Raw genomic sequence first — 18,488 nt, 5'->3', positions numbered from 1 at the left:
TGTTATCACGCTTACTACTGTGATCAGCTTTTTCAGTATATAGTTCACTGTAGAAATTTGCAAATTCATCTGATTGAATGGTCTCCATTTTGTTCATGTTTTTGTGTTTTTTATAACCCATTTTCCAATGCTTCCAGAATGGACCCATATCATGCCTGTTTAGCATTGCGTTCTGTAGGTTAGCTAAGTGATTTTGATAGGCCAAATTGATATTGTTTTTTATTTGCCTTCTTAGAATGGAGAACTGAATGTAAATGTCATGTCTCTGTGTTTTTTTGAAATTGATGAACATCTGTTGTTTTTTCTTGAGTAATTGAATGATTTCTTTTGTGAACCACATAGGAAATTTATTAGTGTTTGCCTTTGCATGGCTCTTAGGTGTATAGTTTTTGATAATTAGGTCTAAGTTGTTGTACAGCATATCCAGAATTATATCTGGGTCTTGACTCCTAAATAACGGTTGCCAGTTGACATTTAAGATTTCATTTCTTATTTTGTCCCAGGGTGCTCTCCTAAAATTGAAGGAGCATTCCCTGACTACATTGCTGATATATTTGGTCTTGATATCAAAGTCAAGAAATAAGGCTAGATGATCCGAGTGGAAGTAATTGGTAGTATAGTTAATATTTATGTTAAAATTTGTGAAGACCAGGTCAAGAAGTTTCTCTTTTCTGGTGGGGAGTTTGCATATTTGCTTCAGGTTGAGTCTGAGAAACATATCCTTCAGAAACTGCAATAGGTGGCTATTTTTATTGTAATGGTCTTCCTTGCCCAATCCATGCTCAAAATGAGTGTTGAAGTCACCTAATACTATAGTTCTGACATCACTCCTGGAGGAGATAAGAATGGGTTCAAGTACCCTCTCAAGTTCTTTTAAGGTGTTCATTTTAACAGGTGGTGGTAGGTAGATTCCTACCAATTGCACCGTTATGTTACCAATGAAACTCTCTTGAACATTTAACATTATGATTAACACTACAACAGGCTTACAAATGAGTTGTTCACTAAGAGAAAAATAAGCAAGTTTATGAAGTGTGTATACATTTTTTTGGGGGCATATTGCATTAAAAGAAAATTGAAACTTGGTAAGAACTGAATGATTATACAGCCAACCCCTTGCCACTGGCAGTAGCCTTGAGATAACATAAAAACACTGGCTTAAGCCTATGTGTAACCACAAAAAAGCTTGGTACACTATTAACCATTGCACTGGTATACTGACTGCAATAAAACATTTATGAAGTTGTAAACCTCTGTGGCCATAACAGCTGCACTGAGTACAAATAGAAACTTATTTTGCAGGGTCAATAAAAGTTCAATTAAAATTTTATTGTAAAACTGCTTGCTGCACTTAATAAAGCAAAGAATTTCTTATCACACAACAGCACTTCAGTAAACCTCCATATAGGCACCTTTGGTAGCACATAGAATGTCAAGATGGTAGCTGATTTCATTCCAAGTGTTTTGAAGCATCTCTTGAGAAATGGAAGTCATTGCCTGTTCAATTCAGTCTTTTAACTCTGTAACGTTAACTTTTTTTTTTGCATACACCATGTCCTATACATGGCCCCATACAATGAAATCCATTGGTGTGATATCCGAGGAACAAAGAGGGCATAGAATGGGACCATCCTAGCCAATTCATCAGTCAGGAAATTTTTTATTCAGGAAATTGTACACATGCAAATTCCAGCATGGTGGTGGTGGTGCCCCATATATATGTATACAGCACATGTGGTTGCATATGTGGCTGCATACAATTCGAGCATATCAGGATAATTTGTGGAGTTCACAGTGTTTTCTGTGAACTCCACAAATTACCCTGATATGCTCGAAGTGTTTTCTGTGAACTCTGTAAAGAAAAATTGTCCAATCACTTGGCTGAAGGACAATGCACACCACATGTTTACTTTGGGACTATTACATTCATGTTCACAAAATGAGTAGGGATTTTCAGACCCCACACACAACTGTGTCTGTTAACTTGACTAGACAGGTGGAATGTCACTTCATCACCGAAAACAACATTTTCTAAATTTTCAGAAAGTGCACATCTTTGTCAATATAATTGAGAATGTCACCGGCAAATTCTTCTCATTGTGGTCTGTTGAGAGGCCTAATTTCCTCACAATTTGCACTTAGTAAGCATAAACTTTGGACAATTTGCAAACCACCCTGTGCAATGTTGTGGATGGTTGCAGCTATAAGCTTGCCTGGCAGCAGATAGATTTTGTAGGACCTTGGGTGAACACTTCCTGAATTTTCAAAACTTTATCTGCAGATACACTAGGCTCATCTGCTCCTTTCTGTGGCAGCACAATGCCAGTTTCTTCAAACTGTTTCAACCACCATCACCTTATTGATTGTTCCATAGGTGGATCTTTCTTACAGAAAAATCTGCCTACGAAAAATGTTGAAAATGCCTCTTTAGTCACTGGAGATCTTGGTATCGAACAGCCACAACACACATTGCATTCTCTTGCATTGCTACCATTTTAATGCTGTATTGTTGTATTGCTTACTGGAATCAAGGCTGCCCATTGCATGAGAAAAAATTCATCGGATTGCTTTGATAACTGAAACCACTAATTGTTCATGTCACCCTTCAATCAACCTTTGTGAACAGGAGATCCATTTACATCTCCAGTCCATTCCCTAAATCCAAGGATTATATTATAATTAAGGCTAACGATTTCCTGACCTCTTTTGCATCCTTCCTTAATATAATTGGATAGAGACCATCTTCACCCCAAGTGCCTTTTTTATATTTAGCATTAACACTTCCTCTTCCTTCTCAGTTATCACAAAATCATTTAGCTCCCTATCTGTATTTGATACACTTCTGGCATCCCATTCCCTAAAATATTCCTGTATAGATGTAGATGCAAAACACCTATTCAGTTTGTCAGCAACCTGAGCAGGTTCATCAATGGTTAATCATTCATATCTAGTTGACCAGAACGGCCTTTGTAGCCGAGTGGTCAGGAGTGGGAATGCAGTAGTTTTTGCCTTATATTATGTCTATTAAAGCTGTGCTTCTCAAACTATCTGTGGTGAATGACAAGTTTATTTTATTTCCAATCTGCCACAGACTGATACTTTCGTAAAATTCAAGAAAAATGAATTACAGGAATACCTCACATAGTGCGGGTTTCGCTATAGTGCGGTTTACAAATTGAAAAAAAAATAATAAAATAAAATAAAATAAATAATAATAAATAACTGCGTTACGCACCAATACATTTGATATGGTATATATGTATGTATTATAATGCCAGCACGTAGGCCAATGAGTTATGGATTCAAGGCCATTCTGACTGTTGTCGAAACTCCCATTATATACGGACTCTGCTAGCATTCGTACATTAGTAAACACTCTAGATTCCGAGCAAGCTGTATAAATATTTTCGCTGTGTATTTTTATTAAAGATTATTTTTTAAAAAGGTTACACCTTTATACGCAAATATGAGGGGAAAGAAGAAATGTCATGGCGCTGAGTGTTCTTTTAGATCCAAACATCGAACGAGGTATGAAAGTAAGGCAGGCGTTGCAAAAATGACATTCGATGTTATAAAGAGATGTATGCAGATAAAAAGAAGGGAAAAAACTGTGCAAACTAAGCTGATCAGTTATTTTTCAAAATAAAACTACAGTACATACTTCACTTCTACTGTATTTACTAGTATTTTTCATTTTTATTATTTTAGTTTCTTTTTTTGCAAGAACTTCATGTGCATCAATTTATAGTACACAAACACCTATATATTTTTGCAACTCGACCCATATAATAAAATTATCGGAAAGCATTACATTAAAATACATACTAATAATACCTCGATCAGTGAGGTATTTTTGTAATCACTGTACTGAAGTGGGATTTACTTAAAGACATAACTACCATCAGGGGTAAAGGGAAGGGTTTTTGCTTTCATAAAGGTGACTACAGTGGTCTCAGACAGTTTTTAAATTCTATACAGCAGGACCAACTGATGATGTTACCAACACCAAACCCTAAATGGGAAGTATTTTTTTGGCACAAATTAAACGCGCTATGCGAGGTATTCCTGTACTATAAAAATGAAATGAAAAAAAAAAAAAATATATATATATATATATACACACACACACACACACACACACACACAAAATATAAGCCTAAATTTTTTATTATTAGATTTAACAGACATAAAATTACATTTCAATAAATATAACCAGAACAAACATAACATAGGAAAAAAGAACAGAAATGCAAAAACCATATACGTTGTTCATTCAAAGTATGCGTATAGGCGAATAATATAGAGAATCACCAGTCCACTCAACCTTTCGTCATTCCACAATCATAACTAAACAAAAAGCTGAGTGAAATAGCGATTCCCCATATTAAACACCTATTAGACTTTTGTGGATTTATTGGATGATTGTTCTCTACAGCAGCATGTTCAAGAGGCAACCAGAGGGAGTAATACTTTTGATCTGATTATCAGTGCATTAAGAATTTGCAGATAAAAGAACCACTTGGTAGCAGTGATCAGTGTGCTGAAGTGGGATTTACTTAAAGACGTAACTACCATCAGGGGTAAAGAGAAGGGTTTTTGCTTACATAAAGGTGACTACAGTGGTCTCAGACAGTTTTTAAATTCTATACAGCAGGACCAACTGATGATGTTACCAACAGCAAATCCTAAATGGGAAGCATTCAAGGAATTAACTTGGAAGCTATTACGCTTTTCATACCAACTAAGAAATAGTTCAAGGTTTAAGCTTAAATGGATGTGAGATTAACTAATGAGACACGTGGCAGAGAAGAAAAATGCATGGGATGCAAATTATCAGGTGACACAGAAGACTAAGGTAGATATAAGCTAGTCTGTAATCAAGTCACAAAGGAGGTTAGGCAGATTATCAGGCGACACAGAAGACTATGATAGATAGAAAGAAGTTAGTCTGTAATCAAGTTACAAACGAGGTTAGGCAAATTATGAAACATCTTTGGCAAAGGATGCAAAGAAAAACAGCATAGACTTCGTTACTTATATAAACTCTAGAAGGAAGGGGATGAATCAGGTTGGTGCACTTGATATCGATGGTTGATGATCTTGCTCAGATAGCTGACAAACTGAACGAGCATATTGCATCTACATTATTACAGAAGCATATTAAACTTGAACAGGGAGGTTAATGATTTTGTAATAACTGTGAGCAAAGTGGAGGAGAAATTTTAAACATAAAAAAGGCACCCGTGGTGGATGGGATCTACCCAGTTATATTAAAGGAGATGGTAAAGGAAGTAAGCAAACTCTTAGCCATAATTATGGGAGCATCCTTGGATTCACGGGAGATTCCCATGAACTGGATATGTGAAAATGTATCTCCAATTCAAAAAGGGGGATCAAAGGGTGACACAAGTAAGTACAGACCTGTTAGTTTAACTTCTGTTCCGGAAAATAATTTCGATATCATATGCTTGGATTTCAGGAAAGCTATTGATACTGTTGTGCATGGAAGACTACTGTACAAATTGGAGCAGTATGGCATTAAGGACACATTGCTACAATGGATATAGGATGGTTGAGTGGGAGAAGACAGAGTAGTAATCATAGTGGAGTCCCTCAGGGTTCGGTGTTGGATTCATTGTTTTGTACATTTATCAATGATATTGATGATAATACATCAGGCTTAAAGTTCAAGTTTGCAGATGATACAAAGGTTGGTAGAGTTGTTAATGACAGTATGCTACTGCAAATGGATCTAGAAAAATTGGGCAGATAGGCTGAGAAGTGGCAACTGAAGTTTAACACTGACAAATGCAAAGTACTGCATATGGCTAGAAGTAACCCCAGAGAAACAAACCAACTGTGTGGTACTACACTCAGGGTGGTAGAGAATAAAAAAGACTGGGAGTAATTGAGTCAGATTTGAAGCTTTCTGAGTAGTGTAGACAGGCTGCCAGAGCAGGTCATGTGGCCTTGTCAATGATATATACAGGAATTTTTCCTGTAGGGTTAAGGAGGTCATTATCCATTTGTATAAGGCAATGTTCAGGCCATGCCTTAAGTATTGCATACATATCTGGAGGCCTCATTTTAGGAAGGATGTAGAGTTGCTAGAACAAGTACAGAGAACGGCAACGAGGGGTTCCTCTTACCAAGAAAGGTTTAAGCTATGCAAATTGCAACATCTGGAGACCAGGCACCCGTGAGGTGACATGATTGAGGTGTATAAGGCCCTAATTCAACTCAAATTCAGGAAAGACAGTTGTAGAATAGATGTGCAGAAATTTGCCTTTAGCCGGCAGATAGTTGATTGCTGGAACAAACTTGCACCTGTCATTGTGAAAGTTGATAGCTTAAATAAATTCAAGGAGCAACTGGACAAACTTTCAGAGCGAATGGATGTATGAAATGGGATTTTTCTTTTTTTCTTTTTTTTTTGGCTGATACTGTATAAGCTTGCTTTCTTGCATCATATGCCTTTACTAATGCTAATGCTTATATGCACACTTTGAATGAACATGCTGTATATCAATATGTAAAGTTTTTAATGTGACAAATGAGCTTGCTTCTTGCTTGTTAACTTATCTAATCTAGGCTGGATTGATTACATCACTACTCGCAAAGGATAACGTATATCTAAACTGTTTCTATGCTTTGTTTTAATAACACTCGTAGAAGAGAAACTAGTCTCACAGAGGTATGTTGATGGGAATGGAAGAGGAGATTTTAAAGCAATTTCAGCAAGCTCAGGATATTCATTAACATTTAGCCAAAATGAGGTGAGTGATGCTGTATTTTCAAAGTTCATCTTCAATCCTTCTTCAGTAGCCAGTTCCAACAATTTATCCTGTAAAGTTATAGTTAAATTTAAATTATATTTCAATGAACATATCATAACAAGCAAGAAAAAATGGACAGTTTTGAACAAACTATTACCGGGAAGGAAACTGAAATCACGAAGCTATGTTGGAGATGTAGTTGAAAACGAAGTACTCATTTCAGATGACGAGCTAAAAGCTACTGCCTTCTGCAACCACTTCAATTCAAGTGTGAATAACCTCTTTCAAGACGAACTTGACTTCAGAGACAATGAAATGAGAGAATCTGCCAAGTACTCAGTCAGAAGCTCTTTTTTTCTCATTCCTCTCTCCGATCAAGAGATTTTAGAAGCAGGGAATCAATTGAAAGAAAAGGGAGTCCCTGGCTTTGATAAAAGATCTCCGTCTCTGCTGAAAAAGGTCCTTAGCTCAATTCTTATGACAGTGAAGTATATATTCAATCTCTCCTTTCAATCTGGTAAATTCCCTTCTCGATTCAAAAAAGCAATAATCATTCCTGTTCCAAAGGGAAACCGTTGTAACTCCATCAACAACTTTCGACCAATAGCTCTACTCTCAGTTTTTGCAAAATTACTCGAAAAAATTCTTCATAGCAGTCTCATGGGTTTTCTTGAAGAAAATCAGCTCATCCATCAACAACAGTATGCTTATCGCTCTAAAAGATCCACTGATCTTGCAATTGTTGACTTCTGCTCAAGGATCATTGATAGTCTTGAAAAGGGTCACTATGCTATAGCACTGTTTCTTGACTTATCTAAAGCTTTTGATTGCATAAACCATACTATTCTATTTAAACTCAATAACCTTGGCTTGAGAGGGAAAATTAACCTTCTCCTTGAAAACTACCTTACCGATCGGCCATTTGTTGTAAGAACAAATCAATCATCCTCTGACATCTGTTATTTCTCCAGGGGAGTACCTCAAGGCTCACTTCTTGGATCTATCCTATTTGTTCTTTACATCGATGAATTTCTCTCTCTTCTTCCATCTTCTCACCGATGATATTTCCATCATAATCACAGATAAAGACCCTAATGAGCTCCAACTCAAAATCTCTGCCTTGCTTTCTGTGATGCATAATTGGCTTCAAAAGAATCAGCTTATACTGAATCCAGAAAAATCAAAATATATGGTGTTTAGAACGAAAAACAAACCACTAAATATTACTAAATATTAATTTAGACGTAACATACAAAGAAAAACAACTTGAAAGGGTGAATGAAACCAAGTTTCTCGGAATTTGGCTAGATGATAAGCTAAGTTGGGAAAACAAATGATAACCCTATGAAAGAAAACTTCGTCACTAGCGGGAATACTCGCCAGGGCCTCTGCCTGGTATCTCCTCCTCTTCTCAGACAAGTATTCCTCTCTTTAATTCAGTCGCACCTCACCTATGGAATCATCTCATGGGGCACCACCAGCCAAGAAAACCTCGCGAGAATCAACTCCATTCTCAATCGATGCGTTCGTTCAATTTTGGGCCTTCCCTGGTACGCATCGGTTAGTTCGAGATACAAGGAAGTGAGGCTCCTAAGCAGCCGAGGCGATCCTACAATGCTATGAAGACAGCAGACTTTCCCCCTCTCTTCAGATCCTTTTTCATAACCACAGATGAAGAAGAAATATCATACAATCTAAGAAATTAAGCGAACCTGAAGATTCCGCTTTTCAGAAAAGCCATTGGTCAGAAAAGTATAAAATACAGAGGTGCTAAAACCTGGAACAAACTTCATGCAAAAATCAAAAATGTCACTTCACTAAATCAATTCAAGAAACTACTAATTGAACACATCACCAGGGATGTCTGATTCAAATCATCTTCCACTCAACTCCTGGATTTTAAAAACATCAACATGGAAATAATGTACAAATGTTAAAGGAAGCAGCTGGCAAATAGTTTGTAAATTTCTGTGCATGTTTCTCATCATTTTTTCTTTTCTCTCCTCATTTAATTGTAAAAATGTTCACAATAATGTTATAAGTAGCGATGCTTTTCGAAGTCTTCTGTAAAGAAATGTACAAAAAAAAACTCCAATTTATTTATGTCTTTCCTGTTGAACATCCTGTACAATTTCAGAACTGTACATTTTTCAATTGTATATTTGTATATTCTTAATTTTTTTAAGGGAACACCCCATAAAAAGCCATTGGCTTATGTGTTCTCCCTCCCCTTTTGCTGTTATCTCCCAAAAGTGTAACATAAAATAGGGATAAATAAATTATTATTATTATTATGAAAGAAATGGATTCTGGATCCATGAATTTCCTGTGTAGATCTTCTTTTGATGGAAAATAAAATTCAAAACTTCCTTCAAATTTGTAAGGTGTTCGGTGACAAATTTTTGCAACTGTACATTATCAAGATCATCACCTACTATATTAATAATTGTTATTAAATTATAGAACATGTCATAACAAACTGTAGAAACTCTGTTCTTCCAAATTTCTAACTTTCGTCTTTGCCCTTTGGTCTTATCTGCCATTGAAAAACATGTTGCATTCCTTCCTTGTATGGAAGTATTAAGATCATTAAAAATACCAAAGATATCAGATAAATGCTATAAATATTATAAAATATTATTATAAATGCTAAATGATATCAGATAAATCAGATAATGCTAAATAAGCAAGTCTAGCTGTCTAATTTACATCTTTAAAAAGTTGTGACCAAATTGGTTTCTTATCTTGTAGAAACACAGGGTCTATTCTGTAGTTCAAACATTCTCAATAGAACTTTTACCCCTCGATAACCATCGTACCTCAGCATGCGATAACAGTTGTTTATGATCAGTTTCCATATTATCACATAATAAAGAGAATAATCTCAAATTTAACGCATTAACTTTTACATAATTCACAATTTTACTATGTCACTAAGCACACTGTTTAGTTCAGCTGACAGTCTTTTCGTAGCAAGACTTTCTCAATGAAGGAAGCAGTGCGTTGATTTACATTCTGGTGCAAGCTCCTTAATCTGGGTAACTACTCCAGAATGTTTTCCTGTCATTGCAGCTGCACCATCAGAACATACTCCTACACAAAACTTCAAACCACATTTGTTGACAATGTAATCTTTCATATTTTTATACAGCTCAGAGCATCTGTCAGCAATGAACTAAAAAAAGAAATTCTTCTTTCATATCACCACCTGTTCAAATTGCACATATACTAAAAGAATTGCCATGTTAGCAATACCAGTGCATCTGTCAAGTAGCAATGAAAAATACTTTACTAGCTTTATTTGTTCTATGAGTTGGTCTTCCATATCATTAGCCAGTTCCTGAATATGTCAAGTTATGATGTCATTGGAAACTGGTACTTCAGCTACCTTCTTTGCCATAGATTCATCCAACATTTCTGAGCAAACATCTTCGATGCAGTATTTCACTAATGTCTCAGCAACTGTATATGGTTTTTTAGTCTTAGCAACCCGAAGTGCTACTTTATAAGAAGCCCGCAAAGCCCTAATGTTTACGTGTGAAATGCTGAACATCTGCCTCTGTCGGTTTTTTAATTAAATGCTCTTCCTTTCCAAAAATTCTTTTGGTTTTGAACTTGTTTCTTTATGTTTTGTATGAAAATGCCATTTAAGTTTTTATTGTTTCATTAGCCAGTACATCTTCCCAAATAACACACTGTGGTTTTAACACTTTGCCATCAATTATGGCTACAAAACCAAACTCAATATACGAGGGATCATACTTCCGAGCAAAACTTGTACAAACTCTCTTGGTCTTCATTTCCATTATCATCATTACCACTACTGTCCTTTCAGAATAGGTGTCTTTTCTTGACAAAAAAGTCCAGCGAACCTTGTTTCACCATCTGTAAATCAGGGTTAAAAATAAATAATACAAATTTTACTTCCCTAATTTAGCTACTAATGTTAAACTATAAATTACGAAACAGATTTGATTAAAAATTAAAGTGACTGTAAAAATAACAAGTTATAAAATAAGAAATGCTTCCATTTTCTAAGATTTTTATACTTTTGGGTTACAGTTGACAAACTAACCTTAAAATATCACGTTGTAACGTGGTCTACTGCAGATGACTTATACACAGCCCATGCTATATGCAACTCACCACACAAGTTCGGCAATACCCGAACTGGTCTATACCCTATATAACGAGATGAGTCCACTGATCATGAGCTTGGGTGTTGCAGCAATGTCAGACTGCTATAAAAGTTTCTAAACACTTACTCTCGATTTCTGTACTTATCTTGTCACGAACCGGTAACAAACAGTTCGTGGACCACACTTTGTAGCACTGTATTAAAGCATAATTGTGACTGATCTGCATGCTGAACAACATAAAAATCCCAAAATAACTCATACTGAGGAGGGAGATCCGACTCCCTTCGGTAAACTTCATCATTCTGAATGACAAGACCTTCAAAGAATAAAGTTCCAAGGTGATAAAACAAATCATTACCATTTCCCAAAAAGCTTGGCCATAGAGGTCATCATAAAACTTCCTCCAGTCCAGTAGAATTCAAATACAGGCCGTTTTGGAAGAACCCTCCTAACGAGACCCTAAATTAAATGACAAAGCTTGCAATATCTACACATTGTTTATTATTGCATTTAAGGGAGTCCAGATTTTTTTTTTTTTTTTCTGTTCTGAAGTTTTTTTTCTGTTAACTAGGCTTTCCTGTTTTTGTTATCATTTTTATAACAGTGCACTAGTGCATACATTTTTTGCAACTGCTCAATAACATGAGTCATCAAATGGATGAAACAAAATATGAAAACTAATGATGTATAGAATTCTGTGATTGGGAGGTTAGTTAAAAGTACTGAACGCACAAAAATATTTCTAGGAAGGCCTTTTAATTCAAAAATACATAGCCAGGTCACCTATGGCCTATTATGACCCTCCATGGCATACTTTGTACCAACTTCTGATAGGTATTGCTGAAATTCATCTCCATTCCACCTGCAAAGCAGCTGCCTGAGCTGGTTCTGAAAAAGACAGTTTTGGTAACAATCTAATCTGGCATTCCAATTCATCCTACAAGTGTTCAATGACATTGAATCATTAGTCTAGCAGTCCAATTTTTCAACATCTTCCATAATCCACCCCCCCCAGGGGCTCACATCTGGTGAGTATATCCAGCTCAGGACCCTGAGCTGGATATCATTCTCTTTCTTGATGATTTCCCCCCCCCCTCTCTCTCTCTCAGGGTAACTCAGAATTTTTTTTTTTTGCCTGGTGCAGCCAAAGCCTCAGGCTTGCTTGCACCACATGGCTAATAATGATATATACCAGTTCTAAGTAACCTCTCTGTACGACATGGATGGCTGCACAGGCTCACTCCTGCAGTACTGCTTCAGCACAGAAAGCACATAACTGTCCAAAATGTCCAAGCAGGTCAGACTTTTTTCTGTGCCCAGTTTATGTCCATTGGTGCCCAAAACCAGTTTTTTTTTATTTTTTTTGGTTTTTAAGAGCATTAGCAACTAAGGCCATATTGCTCTGGGAATATGCAGTGGTCATTCCCTGACCTTTCCGCATCCTCCGTATTGGTGGTGACGGGCTCGAACCCCGGTCTAATCAAGAAGCGTGTGCTACGCACTGCTGCTGCTCCTTTCCACCTGGCTATGGAGGCGCCCGCCCAAAACTGCTTGGTCTTCAAGCAATTCTCAACATGGTTTTGGTCACTAACACAAATGGATCAAGTGTGAAATAGCTCCATACCATTAGAATGATACACAAAGGAAGCATTCTCTCTGCACCTAGCTTAATAACAAATCACCCTTTCATCTTCCACCTTGCTTCATACATGGTTTCTTTTAGATTACTATTAAGCATTGACAATTCTAATTTTTCTACTTCTGTTGTTTAAATATTGAATTTTGGCATTTTTCAACTCACCTGGAAGTAACCCCCCCACCTTTTCCATTAAACATTTCTGTTCAGGAGGATTTGTCAGTCCCTACCATCTATGCCCGGGAAGCAATCCTATAATTTATATATGAAAAAAAAAAAAAAAAAAACAACAGTTGGGACCGAGTCAAGAAATTTCCAGGCTTCAGTGATATTACTAATCTCTATGCCTCTGGCATAGAGATTGTTTCTCAGGTATTACTTAACGTGTCCTGCCACTTTGCTATCATTATATTCAATTACAGCCAGCATTAGCCTAGTCCCTATTACTTTGTCTTCAGCTTAGCTGTTATTAGGCCAGAATATTTTGATCTAATAACAGCTTTAAATACTTCATCTGCTGAAACTTTGACACACTATAAACGGCTTCAGTTTGTTAGTTTAGTTCATTTTCAGTTGATGCAGTTTTCAAAATTGACAAATCTGAATTTTTTTTTTTTTTTTTTTTAATTACAGTTCTGTTTAGTATGTTCAAAATGAGACACCATGTTATAACACATGTTGTAGTAGTAGTGGCATGTGATGCAAGAAAGCAAGTGTATGAGCTTATGCAGCATCAGCCAAAATACACCTGCTTTAATGTACATTAAAACAGGTGCATGGCTTTCAAATAATGATATGCTCACAAGAAACATGCACGCATACTTCTTCACTTTCAAGTTTTACACTTTAGGCGCACAGTGCCATGAAAATGTAAGTATGAGGTGTGTAAGTGGTAGAAATCTCATAATGCACAATTCAGCGGGTTTCAAGAACAAAAGAACATTTCAAAAGCGGGTTACTTTACTTGCACGCAACAATAAATTAAATAAACTACAACTTCATATCAAACATATGAAAATAATATTTTTCTACAGTGGCTGGAATAAAACAACCTCAAATCAAGTTAGGTTAATAATCAAAATCAAAATTACCTTTGCGCAACGAATATTCATTTTTATCTTGTATTATGAATTTCATGTAATATACACAAAAAAGTACTTCTGTCGATTGGAAAACTAAATGCAAACAATTCAATCAGGATACATCAACTTCCATTATACACAAACAACATCCGTAAACATTACACTCACAGATAAAAGACCATGCGTTCTCGAATAGGTTTAATTAACAACATGACCGCAATACGGCATTGCTGCTCCTTAAAAAAATTTGTCGAATTTATGGATTAATGCACAAACAATATCTCTAAGGATCATAATTTTCCAGAATTGCTATTTAGTCTGATTATCAAACTTATATGTAAAAACATAACTTCACTATTTTCTTAGTAATTTATTTCATTATAACAAAGTTTTCGAAATGAAGGCGCTGCAAACAGGTGCAGCCTAGACAAAAGTTCAGCAATAGTAGCTCTAGACCAGTGTTTCCCAACCGGGTTCCATAGAAGCTTTGAGGGGGTCCACAAGAAAAAAAATTGTATTTTGGGGGTCTAAAATATGAGCTAAGGGGTTCACGATAAAATATTATAAATAAAATAATTTGTTAAATAAAAATAATAATAATAAAATAAACTAATGTCATAGAAAAGTCCAGAAATTCGCAGTTAGAAGATACTCGTATTTTCTGGAACCTTCTTTAGTAGACGCAAAAAAAAATTTCTTTCCATAGAAAATTCTCAAAGAAGAAAACGTTATTTAAGCACCGACTAATCTAGAAAGAGTCAGTCAGTAAGAGGCAGTCATTTCATTGTATAGTGCATTGTAATCGGCATCGTCGTGGTGAAATCTATTGTTTGTGTTATTGAACGTTATTGTTCTAGTGAACTATATTTTCATTAGTACCTACAAGCATTTCCAACATTAAATATTTGAGGTTAACAATATTATTATTGTTTTCAGATTACCCATGGCTCATGCAAAGAAGAAAACAAGACAATATTTGATTGAATGTCTGTCATATGGTTTTATTGAATCACCAGAGAATATCACAAAACCAATGTGTCTTATATGTATGACTGTGCTGTCTAATGATAGCATGAAGCCAAGTAAGCTTCGTCACCATTTGGACACAAGGCATAGCGAAAATAAAAATAAATCAGTGGAGTATTTCCGAAAACTATGAGACAATTTTCAAGGAAGAAACAAACTGGATCAGATTTTTAGTAAACAAGCAACAATAAAGATAGAGGTTTATTAGCATCATATGAAATCAGAAATAATAGCAAAATCTGGAGAGCCACATAGCATTTGTGAAACTGTCATCTTGCCTTCGATATCAGTTGTAATTTCAACAATGTTAAACAAAAATGCACGTGAAATTACCGATAACCCTCCTTTGAGCAATAACACATAATCCAGACGCATTGATGAAATGTCTGAAGATGTAGAAAATCAACTTATTGCTCAATTACGAGTGACACAGTTTGCAATGCAACTCGATGAATCAACTTTGATGGGCAATGAAGCACTTCTATTGGCATATGGAGGATAATTAACTCAAAGAGGAAATGCTTTTTGCAAGATTCCTCAAAACAGATACTAAAGGTGAAATAATATTTAAGGAAGTCCAGTCTTATTTTAGAGAAAAAATATTCCACTCGAAAATTTAATGGCTTGTGCTACTGATGGCGCTCCTTCCATGGTCGGTAGGTATAGAGGGTTCATCACTCATTTAAAAAATGCATTGCCAAAAGAATTTTGATTCACTGCCAACATCTGGTGGCGAAGAGATTGAGTGGACGTCTTCATGAAGCCTTAACTCTTGTAATAAAAGCTGTCAACCTCATTAAGGCTAATGCTCTTCAAGATCGTCTCTTTCGCAAAATTTGTGATGAAAATGAAGGATTTGACCATCTTGTACTGCATGCAGAGGTGCGATGGTTGTCTAAAGGCAATTGTCTTCGTCAGTGGCGGATTTCCGCACAGGCGCACGAGGCGCGCCCGGGGCCTCTTAAATAGAGGGCGCCTCAAATATCAGGCCTAAAAAAAAATAAAATTGTTTCATTTTTAATTTTTACACTCATCTTTATTACCGTTACTGAATAAAACGATAATTTAATACGAGAAGTTAGTAAACTCTTATGCGAATATCCCTACATATTATATGAAATATCTATGCGAACTAAGTGAAGCTGAAGTAGAATACGTATTATCATTAATGCTTAGTGTGCCATTTTTTTCATTTAAACATTAGTTAAAATATGTATGAAAGAATTGCGCAACCAAAATGATTAAAACCGCAACACCAAATCTAGAGCGCGTGCTATAGTAAAAACGTGCACGTAGAATGCACACTGCAGTGGGACCGACAATATTTAGAGGGGAGGGGGCTCAAAATTTAATTGCGCCTGGGGCCTCTCAAGTGCTAAATCCGCCACTGGTCTTCGTCACTTCGTCGTTCTTTTTTGGGACAGTATTGTATCATTTCTAAACGAAAAGGAGATTGGAAAACAGTTGGTTGCCATGAAAACAAACAGACATTTTACCTCTCAGATGTGTTTGAAATACTGAATTCTCTTAATGAGCTGCAGCAAGGACATAATTGTGATTTAATATCTAGCAAAGAAGCCATTAATGCATTTCTAGGAAAACTTAAATTGTACAGTCTTAATATCTCACGCCGTGCGTTTGACCAGTTTCCAGACCTTGCTTCACAGTTAGCAGTGATTTAAAAGATGATGGTTGTGTTGTGTATGTTGATCATTTAAAAAAAATTATGAAGACATGCAAGTTCGGTTCAAGGACCTACTAGAACCGAACATCCCAGACTGGGTGCAGATTCCATTTGAGGTAAATATTGCTGATGTTGAAATTGATTTACAAGAGGAACTTGTTGAATTGCGCTCTGATGACAGTCCGAAGTCTATTCAAAAAAGGAAAGCGTGATGTATGGAAGAATAGTGACATTGCATGTAAATATTCGCTTTTATGGGAGAAAGCTAAAATGTATGTCACTGTTTTCCCATCATCTTATCTTGGGGAATCTGACTTTAGTCGCGTAACACAGTTGTTAACAAAAAATCGTAATCGCCAAGATATAGTAAAAAGAGGTGATCTTCGTCTGACTCTCACAAAATTGGAGCTAGATTTTAAAATGCTAATATCAAAACATCAGCCACAAGGATCTCATTAGTAGAGCCTATTTAATGGGATCCTATTTAATAGCCTTAGGAATAAATTTATATGTGTTGTTTGAAATAGTATTTTTTTTTAATTTTTTTTTACTAATTCTGTCATTACAAGTAAAAATATGTTTCAGTTTTATCAATTAAAATTTTCAAAATTTGTAATTTACATTTTTTATATTATATTGAATGCTTTAATTATTAGCTTTTACTAACCTACAAATAAATATTTCATTTAGGAATATTACATATGCGTATATGGGTGTCCACATACGTAAAGTTAGGACTCAGGGGGTCCACAAGCAAAAAAATGTTGGGAACCCTTGCTCTAGACCATTGGTTCTCACGAGTTTTATTTCTGGTGGCCGCAAATGGCCATGAGATTTAGCTGATCGCTGCACAAAACGTAATAAATGTAGCACGTTTAAACGCCGGTATTCTGGATGAACAATCATGTCTCATACCGTTGAATATCGCTTTTATAAAAGTCCATATGATATTTTATTGTATACAGAATAATTTTTTTAATGTTGAATTTTCAAAAAAATATATAAATATCAAAATAAAAAAATTTGATATTTATGAAAATTGCCTGGTGGCCGCACAGAAATGCTTTGGTAGCTGCACTTCAGAACCACTGCCTTAGACGAACGAGGAAATCGGTCTCGTAAGCTAACATTGCTTCTATATGAGGCGCGTCAGGTATTCTTACACCACAGTTCTGTAAGAATACCACATTCGTTCACATTTATGGACAGGGTCCCACTCCCCCAAAGCAACCACTCTAATGGAATACAACTAAAAAAAAAACCAAACTAATATATATAGGCCACCAGAATAATTAAATTCATCTGCCGTGATGTGTGTCTTATGTCTGTTAATTGTTGGGTTCCATGGTCGATTTATTAGTTTTGCTGGACGATAAACCCCAGTTTCTGGGGGAAACCCCTTGCTATCTACGCCTCAGACCGACTAACTCAGCTACGGGGTGAAAAAAAAAAAACGAATAAAACTGTGTGACGTGACCTAGGGACACCACATATCGACTAAATGGTATGTGGTGCCCTTAGGTCACATTCACTGATGGCGAGCACATCCGGCCAATGCAAAGATAACAATTTTTTAGAACATGAAAGTTCAACAATAAACACATGAGTAATAGTAGTAGTAGTAGTAGTAGTGGTGGCATGTGATGCAAGAAAGCAAGTGTATGGGCTTATGCAGCATCAGCCAAAAAAAGAGAAGAAAATCACACAATTTCCTCGAAATGCCTGTCCAGTTCCTCCTTAAATTTATTTAACCTATCAACTTCCACAACGACAGATGGAAGTTTGTTCCAGAAATTAACCACCCGCTGGCTAAAGGCAAATTTCCACACATCAATTCTACATCTATCTTTTCTTAATTTGAATATATGCCCACTTAGGTTCATAATCTGAACAAGTGGAAGAATTCCATCAGAATTCAGCGTGCTCAACCCTTTCAAGGCCTTATACACCTCAATCAGATCTCCGCGCAGGTGCCTAGTTTCCAGCCACTGCAATTTGCAGAAATTAAGCCTCTCTTGGTAAGACGATCCCTTCATTCCCCTCACCAATCTTGTTGCCCTTCTCTGTACACGCTCAAGCAAATCTACATCCTTCCTAAAATGAGGCCTCCAGACCTGTACTCAGTACTCAAGGCGAGGCCTGACC

General features: G+C 36.2%; 1 protein-coding gene across 2 annotated transcripts in view; it reads right to left on the bottom strand.

The window, feature by feature from the left end:
- The window catches only part of vnc (GNAT family N-acetyltransferase vnc), a 95,267-nt gene extending 81,420 nt beyond the window's left edge, over positions 1-13,847 (bottom strand). The window contains exon 1 of one of the 2 annotated variants that reach the window (XM_090382855.1): positions 13,643-13,847. In XM_090382855.1, the coding sequence (XP_090238981.1) occupies positions 13,643-13,663 (21 nt within the window). In that variant the 5' untranslated portion in view covers positions 13,664-13,847. The remainder of the gene's footprint in view (positions 1-13,642) is intronic. The other variant, XM_090382847.1, reaches the window with a different exon arrangement.
- Between the last annotated feature and the right edge of the window lie 4,641 nt (positions 13,848-18,488).

The sequence above is a fragment of the Mastigoproctus giganteus genome, chromosome 1 (assembly GCF_048544385.1).
Source record: "Mastigoproctus giganteus isolate SK-2022 chromosome 1, ASM4854438v1, whole genome shotgun sequence".
Lineage (NCBI taxonomy): Eukaryota > Metazoa > Arthropoda > Arachnida > Uropygi > Thelyphonidae > Mastigoproctus > Mastigoproctus giganteus.
The sequence above is the reverse complement of the archived record's forward strand: the minus strand, read 5'-3'. Positions and strand labels throughout refer to the sequence as shown.